This window comes from Octopus sinensis, linkage group LG6 (assembly GCF_006345805.1).
Source record: "Octopus sinensis linkage group LG6, ASM634580v1, whole genome shotgun sequence".
Lineage (NCBI taxonomy): Eukaryota > Metazoa > Mollusca > Cephalopoda > Octopoda > Octopodidae > Octopus > Octopus sinensis.
Window position 1 is genome coordinate 94,026,418 of NC_043002.1, and position 21,591 is coordinate 94,048,008.

Below are 21,591 nucleotides of genomic sequence, written 5' to 3' on the forward strand. Positions count from 1 at the left end.
CTCTGTGTCATGCTGAATATCCCCGAGAACTACGTTAAGGGTACACGTGTCTGTGGAGTGCTCAGCCACTTACACGTTAATTTCACGAGCAGGCTGTTCCGTTGATTCAGATCAACCGGAACCCTCGTCGTCGTAACCGACGGAGTGCTTTAAGTCAATGGGTATAAAATGATGATTATATGAGGAAAAAATAATTGGTGATGGCAAAAAAATTTTAGAAATTAACAGAATGATAAGCTCTAAAAATTCTGCTTTGCTACAATCACTGACAATCTCTCCCACACAACCACATACTCTTGCACACATGGTTACACATACATACACACACATACACACTCACAAATGGTGTCATGCACACACATGTTCTCTCCTCCACCAGTTGCTCTAATTTATTTTCATATCTCATTTCATCTCATTGCTTGTTCACTGTTGCATGTTTTATTTTACAATGTAGATAATCAGTACGACTGTTATATAAATTGTTACAGAATGTGTGGATGAAAACACCTGAAATCGAGCCAAAACAGTACACGTCCCTTGTGAAACCTTGCTGAGCATGACCTATGTGAAACATCACTGAACATTGCCCCTGTAAAGCATCGTTTTACTGCTCATGGCCCCTGTAAAACATTCTGACACAGAACCTTTGTGAAACATCACTGTGAATGGCTCCTGTGAAATATCAGTATATTACCTTACATAGTTTTAACCCTTTAGCATTTAATCTGGCCGTATCTGACCCAAATACTCTACTTGTTTTATGTTAAAACCAGACAGATCTGATCTCTCACATGTACTTAACAATGTCATTCTAAAAATTGCGTAATCTTGAAACTACAAGACAATGATAAATTTAAAACACACTGTGAATAAATAAACGTTTTTGACAAAGTAATCTGATTGCTAAAGGCTTAAATCATCATCATCATTGTTCGACCGTGGTCGAGACAATGGAGTTTACCATGCTATGTCAGACTTCACAGTCCATCATAGCATTACGGAGGTCCTGTTGCTGGATGCCTGTATCCCTGGAGATTACATCAGGGTAGGAGAGTGTGCGCCCTCTGGTATTGCGAGTAGATGGCTTCCAGAGGAGAAGAGTAGAAATTGCCTCGTTTTTCAGCTCTACAACAATGTCCAGCAAACTGGACTCTCCTACCTTTCACAAGAGATGACACAGGTGGTAGTTTCCCAAGGGTTAAAGAGCAAGTTTGGTTTTAAAAATGGGAGAATAACTGAGCATTGACAGGTGAGGGTTAATCTGGGAACATTGGTAGGAATGGGTGACTGGGAATATTGGCTGAAACTTGGTGTTGTCATGACTGTGCTATAGTACAACGAGGTCAAACAGAAACTCCTTGTTGGAAAAACAAACTTTTTAATCATGTAGCCACACCTGCACTTTTTTTTATTCTCTATGACTACGAACTGTAATTCAGTGTGTGAATAATTAATGGAATATTTTCTGGCTTTCCTTCTATTAGATTCTGCACACAGTCACCTCTCTCCAACCCAAATTTTCAAACTGTTTTTATTCAGTTGATCTGTTTGCTTTTTAAATGCGACACTACTAGAAAGACCAGTTATTTTTCTTCCCACAATTATCAATGTATGGATGATTTAATAAAGTTCTATTTATAATTTATTTTCAGCAGTCAGTATATTGGAAATCTGACACTAAACTATTTTGTTTTTATTCGTGAAGAAAATTTCATTTATGTATTTCATTTTGTTTTTTCTTTTTCTGCAGATTGTGTTCGAAGAGCCAAGTGAAAACAGAAGGGGGCAAACAAAAAAATCTTCACAGAAATTTTCTTACCGTCCAACATTCCTTGTCACATCTTTCTGATTTCCCTTCCTCTCCAACAATATGTTTGCAATAATTACAGAAGTGGCTGAGGAATCTGATCCCAGTTCAGAAGGCAGCATGATATCTTTACTGGATATTGCAGTTGTTAGTACGCTTATAGGATTGGCTTTTTATTACCTTTTCTGGCGGAAAACAGAAGATTCAATGGATTTTCAAAGACTGAATATTGTGTGAGTTGATCATCTTATTGATTGGATTTTATTTTATTTTGTGTACATTTTAAAATTATTAAGAAATTTTACATTAGACTAATTTGTGAAGAGAACATGAATTTAATTTACTTTTAATATTTTAGGGAAGAAACCATATTTGCTTTTGCACAAAGATAAAATTATTTAGATCTTACCTTTTCTTATAGCCATTTTATTAAAGATATAAGGAATAAAAATGTTGGGATGAAAATAAGTCTTTTTTTTAGGTATTATTGAGAAATTATTAAAACGAGTCTTTTTCACAAAGTTGGTCAAATGCAAATATAGCTATAAATAATAGCTTGTATATTACATGCTATTATAGCTACACTTATTTATGAGCAACTTTGTACTTGTTCCTTTACATCCAGTTTTTGCATGCTGGGATGATTAAAAATGTATACATTCAGTTGTCATTGGAAAAAAACCAGTATTTTAGATATAGCTCCCTTGCAAACTACCAACCATTCAGCCACATATTGCATATAGTACTGGTTCTCTGCCAGGCAGATTTATCTGTTTTGCAGAACGCAGTCTTAATAGTTGCTAACATTATTGTCTCTGCTCACAGAATTTTTGATGTTTGGAAAAGAAATATTTCTCAATTATATTTGTTATGGAAAAAAAAAAAAAAAAAACAAAAAACAAAACAAATTGACTGTTATTAGATTTGTTGCTTTAAAGAACTACTACTGTTACCGTAATTTTGTATTTATAATCTTGAGGAAGGAAAGTAATTCTGAGAGATCCAAGCAAAAATGAAATCTCTTATTTGTTTATAAATTGAAACATCACAAAAATTTTTGAGAACATTTTAAAGGAGGAATTTCTGTTTACCATATTTATCCACACATAACATGCTTGCTGCTACTTAGAACCACACACACAGATAACTCCACACTTTACTTATCCTTATATATTCAAACACTGACATTATTAGCTTACATTCTAGACACCCCCTGTCGGATGTATATTATTTCATTCACATTAGTATATTTGTATCATGATTTATTTATAAATCATTCATTGTTGCAGTTCTTTTATTCTTCATTATATAGAAGTCATTTCTTCTCTTCTGATTTAAAATAATAATATGAAAAAATTAAGATTATTTCTTCAGGTAGTTTTACCTGTTTTTAGTGTTGCTAACACTGCTACTACCACTGTTTTATCTCTGCTTCCATGCAGTCATGAGTTGGATAGTTCATTTTAGATTGAGTTTTCTCCTTCTCAGTTACTGCTCTCCCGAAACATTCTAAATTTGGCATGGTCTCTATGGCTGAATACTCCTCCTAACACCAACTACTTTATGGCATTTTATCATGGCACCAGAATTGTTGTCATGTTCTCACCAGGATATGACTAAAAAAAAATTCACTCTAATGATGTAAATAATCCAATGACTCTATCTCATCCATTTAAACATTGAAATAGTTAAATCATAAAGTTCATTTCTCCCGAGTTCTGTTCTACATTTGGTCTGCTGATGCTTTTCTGACTCTCTTTGTTTTCTACATTCGAATTATTCTGCTAAATGTAAAGCTTACTTATTCATATCATTTCGAATTGATCATGCATTGTCTCATAGCCTTGAGATTTTGATGATGTTATTGTCTATTTGTAGGATGACGTTGTAGGGTAGGTGTGAGAAGCTAGACCTGGCCAGTTTGAACCTGAAACAGCAGGCATATTTGGACCGGATATGGCTAGTTTAAATGTTAAAGTGTTAATCTTACTGCCTGTTACACAGTTACCAACCTTATTTCTAATCCCTCTCTTCCTCACTCTTTCAGCCCAGCTGCAAAAACAGAAGACAGTGGATTAATAGGAAAGATGAAAACTTTGGTAAGAGTTTAATAGCTGTATAATTTAAAATAGTTTATCTACTGCATGAGTCCAGCCATTGTTGTTTGGGGATAATATAATTTGCTTTATATATTTACCTAGTGACTTTGTGTTTACACACTTTAATATATACACATCATCATCATCATCATCATCGTTTAACATCCGTTTTCCATGCTAGCATGGGTTGGATGGTTCAACTGGGGTCTGGGAAGCCAGTAGGCTGTGCCAGGCCCAGTCTGATCTGGCAGTGTTTCTACAGCTGGATGCCCTTCCTAATGCCAACCACTCCGTGAGTGTAGTGGGTGCTTTTTACGTGCCACCTGCACAGGTGCCAGACGAGGCTGGCGAATGGCCATGATCAGATGGTGCTTTTAACGTGCCACCGGCACGGGGGCCAGACGAGGCTGGCAATGGCCACAATCGGATGGTGCTTTTTACGTGCCACCGGCATGGAGGCCAGTTGGGGCGGCGCTGGGTAACATTTAAACTATATAACTGTAACTATACTGAGTTATGTACTTGTATATATGTCATCACCAGTGTTTCAGCATCCACTTCTCTATGTAGGTGTGGGTCAGATGGAATTGGTTCAAGTGGTGCTTTCAGGTTTAGTCCTATTGTGTAGCACCTTGGGCAGGTATCTTCTATTATAGCCTTGGGTTGACCAATGTTTTGTGAGTGGATTGACAGATGCTGAAAGAAGCCCTCCATTTCCTGTTGGTAATATGATACATCCTCTAGAAGCAGAGTTAATTTTAATAATCAAGAATTTTTGTTGTATGGTATTTGATAGACCAGTATTTGTCCATGTTATTCAAATACATGCCACTGGCCACTTCGAGTTATTTCTCCTAGCTCGTTTCACTTTAAATTATGCAAATTACCTAAGCCATGTCTGTTTTCTACTCCATTTTGTATAAGTTTAAGTCCTTTGGCTACTTGAGATAAGGTTGGACAAGTGTTGTCCTGATGAAGGCTATTGAGCCAGAAACACATATCCATGACTGTCCTCTTATCTCCAGACAATAACCCTGTCCTTTTTCTTGATGACAACTTTACAGAATTCTTGAATCTGGAGATTATCTCCCCTTTTCAAGCAGAGCTGGTCATAGTCATAATTGCTACTTCACTGTCATGATACATCCACTAGAGGCAGCGGTAATTTTAATAAAGCAAGAATTTTTGTTATATGAAGGCAATATGAGGTTCTCGAGAAGACTTGCTCACGTCAGCGAACCTGAGATCTAGAAGTGTTGTATTCCACCTCTTGTAACTATAAAATTACCACATACCCTACCTCAGCAAACCAAACTACATTTCCTCTCCCTAACTATCTTGTCCCTTGCTCACATTTCCTCTTCATACACTATAATTATCTCCCACTCCCCAATCCTGTCCTCACTATCCTGCTCTCTGTACTGTTGCTTTCCCCACCCCCTTTATATACCCAGGTTCTCACCAGTCACAGCATTCCCCACCTCCACTCCCTACTTGCTCCTGCTAGGCAATACCCTGCTGGCACCTGTTACCATATATCTCTCTCTTCCTTACTCTACCATCCCATCTATGCTCTTATTCCTATTCCTTGCAAGTACACCCTGGCACTTTGCCACCATTATGACTTAAACATTAGGTTTTGCCTGACACTTTATTCAACTATTTGGTTGAATAGACCATCCCTGAACTCATTGGCAACATTGATTTTGCTGACAGCATCTCTGTATATGCTCTTAAGCCATTCGCTCTATGCCTATTTTTAAAGACCAGAGATTACAGAGTGTGGTAACCTGTCAAAGACCTTACCCAGATAAACAAATGTCAAGTAAAGTGGCTTACTCTTAGCTGAGGACTTTTGTATTTATTTCACTGGGAAGCGTGTATAAGTAGTGCTCTGACCTTGCCCCAACCTAAACTGCATCTATTTTAAGCTAATTATCTTTCTAATTTCTTGGGCTCATCTATTTCATTCTGTTGGGCTCTTTCTATTTCTTTCATAACCTGCTCCATCAATTTGAAGCTTCTGCATTTGCTTCTCCGTAATGCATCTCCTTTGCTGTTGGTGTTGACACTGATACAACTATGCTAGTCATCAGCTAATGGCCCTCTCTGTACTATTCTGTTGACTATGTAGGTGGCTAGTGTATGCTCTATTCTGCTGGATATTTTCAGGATTTCAGCAACTATTCTTGATGGTCCAGTTGCTTTCCTTGCCTTAATATCCTTAACTGTATTTTAGCCATACTGCTGTCAACTTAATAGCTGGACTTGCTGGTGGATCTACTTGGTAGTATTCCCTCTTACTTCTTAGGCTACCTCTTCAGCATTTCCAAGTCTTGTTAGTGTTGCTAGAGTAGATGCTTTGGAGTCATTCCCCACATACTTTTCCCCAACATTATCTTGGTTCACACTGACACACTGCTTTGCAGTTTAGGACATTTCAAGCTTCTGCTCACCTCTTTAAAGAACTTTGGTGAATCTCTTGCCTTCAGATTCTCTCTGTACTACAGATATCTAATCTAGCTTGATTAGTGCTAACCTGAAGCCAAACTACAAATAAACATGAATTTAATCAGAAATATAACAAATATCACGTTTATTTATTTGTTGTGCAAGATTTTTTTATGTGAAATCGTGTGTTGAAACAGATATTTGATGTATTTCGGAATGGTCGTTTTGCCAGTTTAGCCAATAAATACAAAATGGCTGACAGTTAGTAAGGAGAGACACACAAATAAGAAAGAAGAAAGCAAAGGAACACTGATGCGGTCACAGGAGTGTGACGAAAGAACTCTGGCCGAAATAAGATCAAGATTAATGTAAAAAATAAATAACACTGAAGCAAAGTAACACCAAATATATAGTGCATGTGTTTTTATTGGCTAAACTGGCAAAATGACCGTTCCTAAATACAACAATAACAAATAGTTTGCCATCTAAATCATGTATACTAACTGTTCTTCAATGTTTAGCTTCCTACTTCACCGTTGTTTCAGAAACTTGGATTTCACATTTAATACTTTTCCATTCTATACTAGGGAAAGAATGTTGTGGTATTTTATGGTTCTCAAACTGGAACTGCTGAGGAGTTTTCTGGGTGTTTAGCCAAGGATGCTCTACGTTATGGTATGAAAGGTCTGGTCATGGATCCAGAGGAATGCAATATGGTAAGTTATCTTCTTCAAGCAATAACTGTTCCATTGCAGGCATTTCTAATTAGATTTTTAATGGTCATTATATTAAGTATAGTAACACTAACTTGACTATATTTTTTTAATGCAGATGGCATCTCTGAGTAATTAATCTTAGTGATTGATATTATCTCTAAGCATACTGTTATGTATAATTGTAGCAATGTTACTTTGAAAGAAAAAAAGAAGATATATATATATTTTTTTGATATTTTTCTTGTGATGCATTTCATTTCAGTCATTTGACAGCGGCCATGTTGGGGCACTGCCTTGAAGGGCTTTAGTCAAACAAATCAACCGCAGGGCTTATTTTTTTCAAGCCTAGTACTTATTCTATCAGTCTCTTTTGCTGAACTGCTAAGTTATGGGGATGCAAACGCACCAGCACCAGTTGTCTAGCAGTGGTGGGGTACATCACAAAGACACACACACACATCATCATCATCATCATTATCATCATTTAACGTGGCAAGGGCTGGATGGTTTCACTAAAAACTGGTAAGCTGATGACCTGCACCAGGTTCCAATCTGATTTCGCATGGTTTCTATGGCTATACATATGTACATGATGGGATTCTTTCAGTTTCCATCTACCAAATCCACTCTCAAAGCTTTGGTTGGCCTGAGTCTATAGTTGAAGACACTTGCCCAAGGTACCAAGCAGTGGGACCTGGAACTGTATGGCTGGGAAGCAAGCTTCTTATCACACATCACTTACTTTGCTTGCACACAGAGAGAAATACTTAAATATTGAAGCAGTGTGGTTAGTTTTGAAAATGCCAGTATTGATTTTGAGAGTGTATTCTGTTTTCTATTGAATGTGTAATATGATTTAATGAAAGTTCATTATTTGATAAATCTTTCTTTAATAGGAAGAACTAAGTAATTTTTCTGAAATAGAGAATTCCCTTGCTATATTCTGTATGGCAACATACGGTGAAGGAGACCCTACAGATAATGCTCAAGAGTTCTTCAATTTGTTGCAGCAAGATGAAATTGAACTTAATGGTCTTCGTTATGCTGTAAGTAACAAAAAAAAAATTGATTTAATACTATTGTGTTTTTCTTTTTTTCTTAATGTTTTACTCATTCCCATCATCATCAACATTTAACATTTGCTTTCCATACTGGCATGGGTTGGATGGTTTGATTGAAAACGGGTAAACTTGGACTGGGGAGGTGACTGCACCAGGTTCTGATCATTCTAATTAATATTTTTTTTCTTATTGGTTGGTATTTATTGTTCATTTGTTTAAGAACCATTATTTTCAGTGCTGGCATGGGTTTGGACAGAGATCTCTGTAAGTCAGGATTTTACAGCTGGGTGCTCTTCTGGTAATCAGTCTCTACCTGCTTTTTCAGTAAGGGATATTTTTAATGCACAAGTCTTCAAAAGAGTGACTGGCCATAATGCCAACAAGGAATATCAGCATCAACACTGCTTTGCTCAAGTGGTGCTACATTTAAAGTGTGGAACATTTAAACATTGTCACAGATTTGCATATGAATGCACATGTGCATGCATACATGCACCCCCTCACACACACACAATAGGCTTATACAAGTTTCCTTTTAACAAATTCCTTCATATGACATTGGTTAGCTTGTGGGTATAGCTGACACTTGCCCAAGGTGCTCTGCAATGGGACTGAACCTGAAACCATGTGGTTGCAAAGCGAACTTCTAATTACTTGGCCATGACTGCACCTATAATATTCACATTAATCTGTTGTCTAGTTTAACAACCACATCACCTGGCCTGACGATGGCTTACTCCACCAGTCCCAGAATCCCGCAAGAGGTTGCGGACACTGCTCTTCTGACTGACTGATAAAAAAATTTTTTTTTTAATTTGAGTTATGCTATAGAAGCAACTCTATAAAATAAACTTTATTAGTTGAAAAATCCCCAAATCCAGAGGTTGTAGGTTCTGCCTGAGAAAAATCTTTTTATAGAAATATTGCATTATGAAACAATATATTTCAGAGCTGGGTGAAAACTGCCCCTGAAGTGACCACGAGAGTAACAGATATGTATTTTGTTGTTGTGACTTCTCGATATCATGCACTCATGTCACTTCTGAAACAAAATCAAATTAGCTAGTCTGAAGTATATAGAGATAGTGTATAAACTAAACATTGGTTTGCAAAGGTGCTGCATAAGCAGAATAAAATCTGAGTTATGCAATAAATTAGAAGCAGATCTATAGTTAACATATGGGTGTAGTCAAAAAAGCCAGACTGCAGTTTTCGTCTGGAAAAATGTGGTTTTGTTAGGTACCTAGAATATTCTACAACATCATGCCTATTATTTTAGAATGGTTTGTAGAACTCCCCATTTTATGTTTTAAGCTTGCCTCAACTACTTATCTTTATATTCATTTATGGTATCATACCAAATGCACTTCTATCTCCAGTAAAATTTTTAATTTTTTATATGTATCTTTTGTATAATTATCATATAGGTATAATTAATATGGGATCATGCTAAAACTATTACAGTTAGTTCATTGTGTATTTGGGTACTTAATTCTACATGTCTAAATTCACTTAGCTGTCAGAGCTTAAACCCTATGTAATGTTTATTTATTCACATCGTTTTGAATTAATCATGCATTGTCTTGTAGTTTTGTGATTGTTTATTTTTAGAATGACATTGTAGGGTAGGTGTGAGAGGCTAAAACCTGGCCTGTTTTGAACATAAAGCAGGAAGAATGATTGGACCAGACAATACTAAAGGGTTAAATAGATCAACATTTGTGAATGTTAGATTCAAGTAACTAGCATTGTATCCAAAGAAGGTTTGTTCTCTTGTCTGTTTAATGCTGTGAAACATCCAAAGCCGAGTGCTGATTCTGAAGAGTCTCTTGTGTGGGGTGTAAAAACCATAACCATCATTCACTGGTGAATATGATTTGGTAGCATGTACAGGCTTCGCTAATTGCTTTAGGTGCCTTTTGTACATACTCTTTTGGTTTTTCCACCCTTGGTCCAGTGGAACATTCAAGATGTGACTGCAGGACAAAGAAAGTACTGCATAGCATTTGGCTGGTGCTCATTTACAACCAAGTGATCTGGAGCAACAGGAATTGAAGTACCTTTCTCAAAGATCCAACCTACTACCTAGTCCAGGAATTCAACCTATGACTTCATGTTCCTAAGTTCAGCACCCTAGCCATATTTTGTGTGTAGTAGAGGTATTTAGATTGTGTATATAATCTATAAATGTATAGAGTTTACTGTTAATAAATACACTGTCTAGCTATATCAATGAGTATATTCATTTCTTTTATATTAATATAAAAGTACAATTATGAACTTATAACATATATTTAAAAAGTAAGTTACAATGTATGTTTCACCAATTATTTTTAACTGTTACACATCTGTTATTCAGATCTATACTTATCATTTGTTTCATAGTATTGACATGATAGTTAATTATGTGTATGTCAGTTCATTGAAAATAGGTACAGACTTTCAGTGGAGTCCTATTGGCATCTGATGAAAAACAAGATTTAGCTTTCATACTTAACATGTATACTTAACTTCATGGAATTGCTTCAGCTAAAATTTTTTTTTTTTTTTTTTCACATTCTCATTTTACTTCATCATCATCATTTAACATCTGCTTTCCATGCTGGCATGGGTTGGATGGTTTAACAGGAACTTGCAAGTTGGAGAGCTGCACTCAGCTCCAATTGTCTGTTTTGTTGTGGTTTCTATGGCTGGAAGCCCTTTCTGATGCCAACCATTTTATAGAGTGTACTGGGTGCTTTTTAATGTGGCACCAGTGCTTTACACGAGGCATCAGCACAAATGCTTTATATGTGGCACAGGTGCTTTATATGTAACCCTGAAACAGGTGCCCTATACATGGTGCTGGCATGGATGCCCTATATGTGGTACCAGCACCTGCAAGCTTGCAAGACAAGGACCTCTCAACTGAGTGAAGGAGTGGAACTGAGAGATTAGAGTATGGTAGAGGTAGCCTTCTTACTATTGAGGAGATACAGTAGGACAAAGAAGGAGAGAAAAGTGGGAGAGATAGGTAGACGGAGTGATAGGGCCTGCTCCCACAGTTACCTGTGGGGGTAGTATAAGTAGTCCAGAGGGGATAGAGGGAGGTGTTCCATAACTCTAGTTGGATAAAAAACCACCCTTCTCATAGTTATCTTTGATGATGCGTGTTGAATAGACAGCAGACTTCTAGCAAGTTATTGTCTTTGATCTAATTTCTGTTACAAATGAATTTTCAATTATTTAACACTTCTTGCGAGGTGGTGGTGATTAAAAAAAAATTGTTGCCACTTGAAATGTGCTCTATTTTAAAACTTTTACATTTCATACCCATTTTGGCAAGGCAAATAGAATCTTCAGTATGCCATTTATTAGACTCTGAGATGAAAGCAACAAAGTGTTTGAAGAAATTAATATTTTGTTTTTGTTTAAAACTCAGAATATTTTCTCATGTAATTGATACTGACCTGTCTGAAAGCACTCCTTTGCTATGGTACAAAACCTGTTTTAGCCCTTTAGTATTCAGAATACTTTATCAAATGTAATGCTTATTTATTCATATTGTTTTGAATTAATCATGCATTATTTCTTAACTTTGAAATTTCAATAATGTGATGGTTTATTTATAAAATGACAATGTAGTGCAGGTGTAAGAGGCTGGATCTGGCTAGTTTGAACATAAAACAGGTAGAATATGTTGGCTAATTTAAATGCTGATAGATTAAAAGGTCTATATTTAAATTAAATTAAAATCTACGGTGATTTTATGTAAGAACATCAATCAACATTAATATAAATGTTATTTTACAAAATCCCATCAAATTCTTGATTATTTAAAAAAAATAACTGAAACGCTAATAGACTGTATATTACATTAAAAATATGGTCGTTATTTTTCTTTTCTTTCTAGGTGTTTGGTCTTGGAAACAAAACATATGAACATTATAATGCAATGGGAATTTTTGTAGATAAACGGTTAGAGGAACTTGGAGCAACACGGATCTTTGAACTTGGTTTTGGAGATGATGATGCAAAGTAAATGTAGATTAAAACTGATTTTTATGTTGTTGTGTAACCCTAAGTCAGCCTTCATCAAATGGATCTCTATTGGTTCTGATGAGAATTCAATTGTTTGATCATCTGAGCTACCTGCTCGTTGTTAGTGCCTGAGTATTCCACAGATATGTACCCTTACCAGAATCAAGGCTGAACTTTAGAATTATAGTGCAGCCCATCTGGCAGGCTCCTGTAACAGATCCTCTCTGATTAATTTCACTCACAAGGTTTGGGTTGACTGAGGGCTGTGATAAAAAGATACTGGCTCAAGATGTCTCACAGTGAGACTGAAATCGTAGGACCTCATGATTGCAAAGCAAACTTCTTAACAATTCAGCCATGCTGTGTCATCAAAAAAACTTATTCTCAAAGGCATTCTAGCCATGCCCACTTTGTGTTATATCTGAGGCATAGTATATGCTAAACAAGCATCTTTAGCCATAAGGTATATATATATATGGTTGTATGAATTGCAGTTTTAAGGTCTGATATATTATGTAATCTGTTAAATGAATTCAGGATGGACAATAATAAACAAATTCAAAGACAAGTTGCAATTGACTACAAAGAAATATTTATTATTATGGCTAAAATTTGATACAGCAAATTGGTTGGACATTAATAATTATCTATATATTGTATAGTTTTAAATGCTCATAAAAATGAAGACAGAAAGGTTAGAAAAACATGGAATACGACATCACAAAAATTCTGGCTATAATTCTGTTCAAATGTTGTTAAGACACCAAGCATAATGTTAAGGATTCTGGTTTGAATTCTGTTCAAGCTGAAAAGTGCAAAGTGAAAGCAAACTGTTCTCACATCAAAATCCCAGGTCACTTGTAGCAAAACTCCCCTCCCTAGGAATTTAGTGGGTCAAAACTTCTCATTTTATAGCTGATTAACAGATGCTAGGCTAGCCAATCACATTAATGGGGTGGATGGTCCAAATAAAATTAAATGGATTTGACCTTCACATAGTGAATCAAAATGGGTAGTTAAAAGTAAAAAGCCACAATGTGGGCAGCTAAAGTTCAAGAGCAATAATGCTTCAGCTGTATATCTTTGTTATTGAAGATGGTACAGTGTGACTTGAGGAAAATTTAGCTGTTTTTTCTGGCAGGTTGAGTGACCTGTTGCTATATATGCTAGAAATAGAAGCCAAATCTTCAACTCATATCTTACTTGCATGTAAAAGAAGGTAAAAAGGCACAATATTGTCCATGTACATAATTGCAAGACTGCTTTGAATCTAAATTGGGGCTGACCAGGGTGTGGTAGGGATGTGGGATGAAACAACAAATTTTCTCAAATGGCTGATGTAAACTCTTTAAACATCCTTCATTGATAGTTTATAGACATTTTTATATTTTTAATCTGTTTTGCTTTTTTAGCATTGAAGAAGATTTCTTATCTTGGAGAGAAAGACTCTGGCCAGCAATTGGTGAATATTTTGGCATTGAAGCTGTTGAGACAGATATAAGGTTTGTGTTTGTCTTTTGCTTAACTCTTTGTTATATTATGTGTGTTTGTGTGTGTGGGATGTATGCATGTGTATTTCATCATCATCCTTTAACGTCTGTTTTCCATTCTGGCATGAGTTGTACATTTCGACCAGAGTTGGCAAATAGGATAGCTGCACCAGGTTTTATTCTGATTTGGCTTGGTTTCTATGGTTGGATTTCCTTCCTAATGCCAACCTCTATACAGTGTGTGCTGGGTGCTTTTAATGTGGCACCGACATGAACGCTTGTATGTGGCTCGGGTGGAAGTGCTTTTTATGTGGACTGGTACAAGGTTTCTGCAGGCCAATCTGCTTCAATAGGTGGAGTGCCATTATATATATCTATCCATGTGGGTGAATACATGCATGTGAGTGTGTATGTGAACACATGCATGTGAGTGTGTGTATACATGCATGTGTGTATGTGAACACATGCATGTGTGTATGTGAACACATGCATGTGTGTATGTGAATACATGCATGTGAATGTGTGTATACATGCATGTCGGTGTGTGAACACATGCATGTGGGTGTGTGCGAACACATGCATGTGAGTGTGTATGTGAATACATGCATGTGAGTGTGTATGTGAATACATGCATGTGGGTGTGTGTGAATACATGCATGTGAGTGTGTATGTGAATACATGCATGTGGGTGTGTGAATACATGCATGTGGGCGTGTGTGTATACATGTATGTGGGCGTGTGTGTATACATGCATGTGGGAGTGTGTGTTTACATGCATGTGTGTATTTGCATGTATGTGTGTATACACACACACACACATCATCATCATCATCATCATCATCATCATCACTTTCACATTTACCAACCCATGCTTGCACAGGTTGGAAGGGTTCTTTCTAACACAGCCTTTTACCATTTCTTTTGTTCCTCTTCCACAGTTTCTTTCCACTTAGATGTTCTAGAACTTCTTTTCCTATCTATTATCTGCTATATATACATCATGTGCACACACACACACACACATATATTATATGGTTTCTAAGCAAAACATTTCTGTCTTCCTAATTCCCAGCTTGCGTCAATACCAGTTGACAGTCCATGAAGATCTTAGTGAAGAAGATCAATATTATCAAGGAGAGATGTTTAGAATGGGGTCTTACACTGCTCAGAAACCGTGAGTCCTTTTTCTTTTTTCTAATATTTTTATGTATTTTTAGAAACAGTTATATAAATATGTTTTCGTTTGTTATTAGGTACAAGCAGTATTAGTTCAAAACAACATTCTGTATATCTTACTTAACGTGGATAAACTGTAGAAAGCCAAAAAACTGCAATGTTCATCTCGAGAAGGCATTGCACTTAGACATATAGTGCTAAAAAAAATCACAGAAGAATGCCTGCAGCAGATGGAAAGTATCTACTTCTGATATAACTCTTTGCTTTTAGCACTTATACATCTATACAAGATTGTTTCTCAAGACAAATATTGCAGTTTTGTGGCTTTCTCCAATATATCAATATTAAGTAAGATATACAGAATGCTGTTTTTAATTGTAGCTATCAGTAATATATGTAAAAGGATGCTTATGAGCTAATTTATGTTATAGTAGTGTGGGCATTAGCATATTTGATACAGTAAGTAAGGAAACTTAATTCATTTAAAATTCCATTGTTATTGAAGATGACAATCATTTTCTAAATAATTATTTCTTGTTAGAAAAGAAAGTGAAGATTACTCAAAAAAATTGTAATTAACATCATTTTTACAGTCTGTCACACAAACTTCCCTGGGCATGGACACAGTGAAACTCTGCAGCTGACTTGGCAGACACCCATAAAAGTATTAACCATCTTACAAACAATAACTCTGAGCACCTTTTCAAACTCCACCTGTCTAACACCTGTGGACATGTTTACAAGGTCAGAAAACAGCACAGGTACCATGACTTTTGGAAACATTTTTTCACGCTAAGAGTTGCTGAAGCATGGAACAAACTGCCGGCATCAGTTGTTAGTTGTCGGAGCACTGCTTCCTTCAAAACTTCCATGCTTCCTGAGATTCGCCAACACTACACCTGATATTCTCCCCTCCATACACACGTAATCATGTATCTGACTCATACACTGTTCGCTTTCCAGACATTTGTACATTACTGCATACACTTTATACACACTTTTGACAAGTTGTGGTGCACCTGAGCACTGTATACAATAATTTCATTAATATTATTACATATTATTATTACAATCCAGTCTTTTGTGAAAACATGTCTGGCCCTGGGGAAATATCACTTTGGTTGGAAGCTGGTGAGAGTTGGCAACAGGCTGAGAATTTAACTGGAGAAAATCCAGCTCAATGAATTTTGTCTGACCCATGCAAATATGGAAAAGTAGGTGCTAGAGATGTTGATATATAATGGGCTTTTTATATCAGTTTCTATCATTCATATGGCATTAGTCATTCTGTGACTTGAGGGAAGAAGTCATTTAAGATTCCATGCAATAGGATGGAACCTGAAGTCACATGGCAGTGAAGTGAACTTTGCTATGCAATCATGCCCAAATTTAGTTACTATTAACTGAATATGGAATACAGTGGTGGGAGTAATTCTGGTGTTTAGCAGTATGGTAATAAGTGGATAAATTTTAGCTTTGTTAAATCTCATCAGTGAAACAGTTTAACCAGAGGTTAAATATATCATAGCAAGAAAACAAATAATTTGATAGAGTTAGTGTTGATCTGGTGTACAAGTCGAATTTCTCAGAGCAAAATTTACAGCCAAAAAATATAGGTTGACTTGTATACCAGAACAACTTTGGATGACCAAAATTTCAATGTGAAATGCAGCAGGATTTGGAAAGATAGTGACAATGTTTGAACGCTCACACTATATACTATATCAACTTGTATGTTGGAGACAGTAGATTTATTTTCACTCAGCAAGCCTTAAAGGATTCTGTTTGCGTTACATATCTATCCTGACTGGGTTTATGTATACTTAAATAATAACAAAGGCAACAAAGAGCTGCCTCAAAGCCAAAAGCAGTAATTTTTTTTCTATAATAGCTCACTGTATAAATAACCTCATTGACGTCATGAATCAAAGGTTCCCACTGCAACTGTTATTGCTATTTTTGTTACATCTGAAAAGAAAAAGAAAATTTAATTCTATGTTGTTTGGCTGCATGTTTTACATTTTTGTTGTTTGATGTATTTTTAATGTTATGCTTTTTTTTTTTTTTTTTTTACCTTTATCAAATTAAAACTTAAAGTTTTTCTTTCTCTTGTGTTCGTATGAAGGGTATGCATATCTCTATATGAAAGTCAGGGAGGGTAAATAGTGAAACCACATCAAGCTTGTGGGAAATGGCAGAAGAAGAGAATTGCTGCAGATCTTTATTGACTGCAGAAATATACAGGATGTTTGTTAATGAATGAATGAATGCAGGCATGTTACAAATTAAAAGAATTCTTGAGAAAAGATATTCAAGATAATGCAGGAAGATGTTATAGTAAAGTAGCTTATTATGTCCCCCTTTTTTAAAAAGCACCATTTGTTCGTGGCCGTTTGCCAGCTCTGTCTGGCACCTGTGTGGGTGGCACGTAAAAAGCACCCACTACACTCACGGAGTGGTTGGCGTTAGGAAGGGCATCCAGCCGTAGAAACACTGCCAGATCTGACTAGGCCTGATGAAGCCTTCCGGCTTCACAGACCCCAGTTGAACTGTCCAACCCATGCTAGCATGAAAAACGGATGCTAAACGATGATGATGATGATGATGTATGGGTGTGATCTGTGTGGATACAAGGATGCAGGTGTGTTAAGCATTATCCTTTTTAAATTAAGATATTGTTTGATACTAATTTTAGTGAATCTACTTTAATTATGAAAGTAAAGAACATTTTATAATTTAGAAGTTGTGGCTGTGTGGTTAAGATGTTCGCTTTGCAGCCATGTGTTTATGGTTCAATCCCACTGTATGGCATCTCGGACAAATGCCTTCTACCATAGCTTTGAGATAATGTTGTGTAAGTAAAACTGGATATATGTATGGCTTGTGAGTGGAAGTATTAGATGAAAGAGGTGTGTGTGTGTTTGTGTGCAAATGTTGTTAGTCCACTGTTTTGTTTGTCACCATCTGAGCAAAGTGGTGACATGAAGTTTACATTCCTTCTTGGTATTATGACCACCCACTTTGTGGTTTCATAATAGCAGTGGAATATAACATTTCTTACTCGAGAACAAGGTAAGGGTTGGTGACAGGAAGGCTATATGGCTAGAAAATGCTGCCTCATGTAAGTCCTTGCCCAACCTTTTCTAAAGTGGAAAAATATAATGTTTAAATGAACAAACCTGTGTGTGTAGAGGTTAGGAGGCACAAGTGCTGAAACAGAAATGTGCATGTCAGTAAATACTCTGTTGTATTTATGTCCAGAAAAAGAGGGAAGTTGAATCTCTAAAATAGATGAAAATCTGGTAAAACTTATTCACTTGATAAAATACATTTGGTAAAATGGTTATCTTGGCAGTGATGTCCCATCAGGGCATGGCCCATTAACTGAAACTAGTAAATACTCTTTACTCTTTTACTCTTTTACTTGTTTCAGTCATTTGACTGCGGCCATGCTGGAGCACTGCCTTTAGTCGAGCAAATCGACCCCGGGTCTTATTCTTTGTAAGCCCAGTACTTATTCTATCGGTCTCTTTTGCCAAACCGCTAAGTGACAGGGGACGTAAACACACCAGCATCGGTTGTCAAGCAATGCTAGGGGGACAAACACACGCATACATATACATATATATATACATATATACGACAGGCTTCTTTCAGTTTCCATCTACCAAATCCACTCACAAGGCATTGGTCGGCCCGGGGCTATAGCAGAAGACACTTGCCCAAGATGCCACGCAGTGGGACTGAACCCGGAACCATGTGGTTGGTTAGCAAGCTACTTACCACACAGCCACTCCTGTGCCTATAGAGAATATTTACTTTTTTTTTTTTTTTACCAGAAGATTATTATTAGGTGACTTTACCAGCCAGCTGCAGAAAGACCTTTCTAAGTAACACACTATCATGTATGCGAGACAGGATGTTTTGAAGGTCTGCAATTGCTGATGCTAGTAGGCATGGCACATAAAGAAGAAATAGCAATTATGGTGTATTATTATGAGAGTTAAAGTTGGTTCAGTTTATACTTTGCTGTTCGTCTTTGGATCTAAATGTTGATAATTCATATTGGTTCACCTAGTTGTGCTGTACTTTTGCTAACGATAGCTATCTTGTAATAGCTAATTAGCGGGCTACTTGTCAACAGCTTGCAAGGCTGAGTTTAATTAACCTTTCTATGGACTGTTGAATATGGTAACAGGTGTCTACTCAAGTATATATGGATTATGATCAGTTTTTAGTCATTGCTAGGTTATCTCTGGATAAGAAAAGTAAAACAGTTCATTCCATGCAATATCACATGTATATGAGTTAAATTATTAAAATATATATATATATTGTTGCACTAAATTATACATTTTATTTCTACATTAAATTTTTCTTTACCAGTCCTTATGATGCTAAAAACCCATTCCTGGCTCCAGTTGTTGTCAACAAAGAATTATTCAAAAATACAGACCGTTCATGTATGCACATTGAATTTGATATTAGTGGGTCAAAGATAAGGTGAGTCTATACAAAATAATGACATTATGTGCAATGTTTTTGAGCTTGTGTATGTGTATCTATAAGTTTATTGTGTATTTATAATGTGCATTAGCACTGTGATACTGTAATAAGCCTTCAGCAAATTATATCCAACTGATTTCCTATTAAAGGAAATACTGGTACCTATACATTATTATATATTATACAAGTTTATTAATTTACTGTGCAAGGTACTGTGAAATTCAGTATATTAATCTAGTGATCGTAGGAATTTGAAGTTTTTGCATGTAGATTAGTATGGATTGTTAAAAGTTCTGGATCATCAGTGTCCAGAAGAGATTTATCTGCATAAAGTATGAGAGGGTGCTGAAAAGTTCCTGGTCTTAAGGGTATTGTGAAAGGCCCAACCTTCCGAGTTCTTTTACAGGGCCTAGAAAAACTGAAGGACCACTGCAATAATTGTGTAAATCTGAGAGAGGAATATGTTGAATAAAATCACAATTAAATGATCCTCTTATATATTTTTTTTTTGCTCAAAGCCAGGAAACTTAAAATCATTGTGAGATATTAAAATAAGAACATATGGCAGAATTGTGAGTTTGCCAGACAAATACTTTGCAATATTTAATTACATAGCTTTACATTGAGAGTTCACACACTGCAGGGAACGATTTTTATCTTTCCTTCAGTCATGGTTAATTAAAAACCAGAAAAAATGGCAAGGTTTTTGTCTGTAAATTTCTGGTCCTATGTCCATATAAGAAATCATGAAGCATTGAGATGTTTTGTATTTAAAATACCTGTAGTCATACAAAGATTGGCCTTGTCCCTAGGGAAACAAATCAAAACTATATATTGCTATTTTTCTTAGAATTTCTTTTACTTTTACGTTTAATAACATTTTGCATTTTTTGTCATTTTGTTTTGTTTAATTTTCTCTCTCTCTCTCTCTCTCTCTCTCTCTCTCTCTTCTCTCTCTCTGTCATTTCTGAAATGTGTTTTCTATTGAATAGATATGAATCAGGGGATCATGTTGCTGTCTATCCAACCAATAATCCAGAACTTGTTTCAAAGATTGGTGAGCTTCTGGAAACCAAACTTGATACTATCATCACTTTAACAAATGTGGAAGGTAAACTCTTCTAATATATATTAAATTTTAATCCTGTTATTAAAAAGAATGTTTTATAAATAAATATAAGTTAGGGGTATTGGAAAGTAATGTATTTTCAAGCAAATTGTCTGACCTTATATCACAAGGGGATATATCTCAAAGTATCAGGGACATATGTCAGAGGCTTAAACTTTGACCACTGTGCAAAATAATCTGAAGCAGATTAAAAAATTGTATAGGGAAGGAAAGTGGTTACTTCATGAGCTGTTCCCTGAGAGTCAAGGCTACATTCAGTCAAGATAACTTAAGAAAAGATAAATTCATTAGCCTTGGAAGCTCTGCCTCATCCTCCCTCCTCTTCGGACCTAGTACCATCAGATTCTCGCTTATTCAGATCACTCAAACACTTTACCAGTGGAAAAACATTCCAAAGCAGGGATAACATTGAAATAGCATTCCAAACATTTTTGTCGTTTAACCCTTTCGTTACTAACCCGGCTGAAACCTGCCCTGGCTATGTAGTACAAATGTCTTGTTTTCATAAGTTTTGAATTAAAATCTTTCACCAAACCTTAGTCACAATTAATGTTCCTAACACTAACGTATTGATAACTAAGTTATTTTACTAAATTCTTTGTTATATTTAAAATAATTGAGAGAAAAACAGAATCTCAAAATAAATACAGTAATGAAAGGGTTAAAGAACCTGATTTTTGTGTTTGAGGAATCAGAAGACTGGTTTCAAGGTGGGAAAATATTATTGCTGATGATGGTGATTATATTTTTGAATGGGTAAATATATTCATATGTTTTATGCTGGAATGAATAAATATATTCAGTTTATTTTTTTATACTGATTTGAACTCATTATATGAAATAGAATATTACTTATTGGTACCGAAAATAACTGTAAGTTGATGGAAGATATCATACTAGAATTTATGTTGATCATAACGCTATTTTTTGTTTTTTGTACTAAATACGTTGCTGATAGTTTAGAGAAAATACTTTTATTTCATTGAATCATTTCAAGAAGAAATTAAATTATCAGTGCAACAAGATTGCTCTTGGTCTTGACAGCAAAGATTTGAATTTATTGAGTATCAGTTAACTTCTCAACAAGTATCCAATAACTTCTCATATATCAGTGTCACTGATATACATGTATGGCC

The 21,591-nt window shown here is 35.8% G+C and overlaps 1 protein-coding gene across 2 annotated transcripts in view; it reads left to right on the forward strand.

Moving 5' to 3' along the window:
- The window catches only part of LOC115212879 (NADPH--cytochrome P450 reductase), a 70,102-nt gene that overhangs the window by 37,202 nt on the left and 11,309 nt on the right, over positions 1-21,591 (forward strand). For both annotated transcript variants that reach the window (XM_029781670.2, XM_029781671.2), the window contains exons 2-10: positions 1,751-2,040; positions 3,855-3,906; positions 6,945-7,073; positions 7,970-8,119; positions 12,027-12,151; positions 13,567-13,656; positions 14,717-14,818; positions 19,207-19,323; positions 20,319-20,437. In XM_029781670.2, coding sequence (XP_029637530.1) covers positions 1,871-2,040; positions 3,855-3,906; positions 6,945-7,073; positions 7,970-8,119; positions 12,027-12,151; positions 13,567-13,656; positions 14,717-14,818; positions 19,207-19,323; positions 20,319-20,437 — 1,054 coding nt within the window. In that variant the 5' untranslated portion in view covers positions 1,751-1,870. The remainder of the gene's footprint in view (positions 1-1,750; positions 2,041-3,854; positions 3,907-6,944; positions 7,074-7,969; positions 8,120-12,026; positions 12,152-13,566; positions 13,657-14,716; positions 14,819-19,206; positions 19,324-20,318; positions 20,438-21,591) is intronic.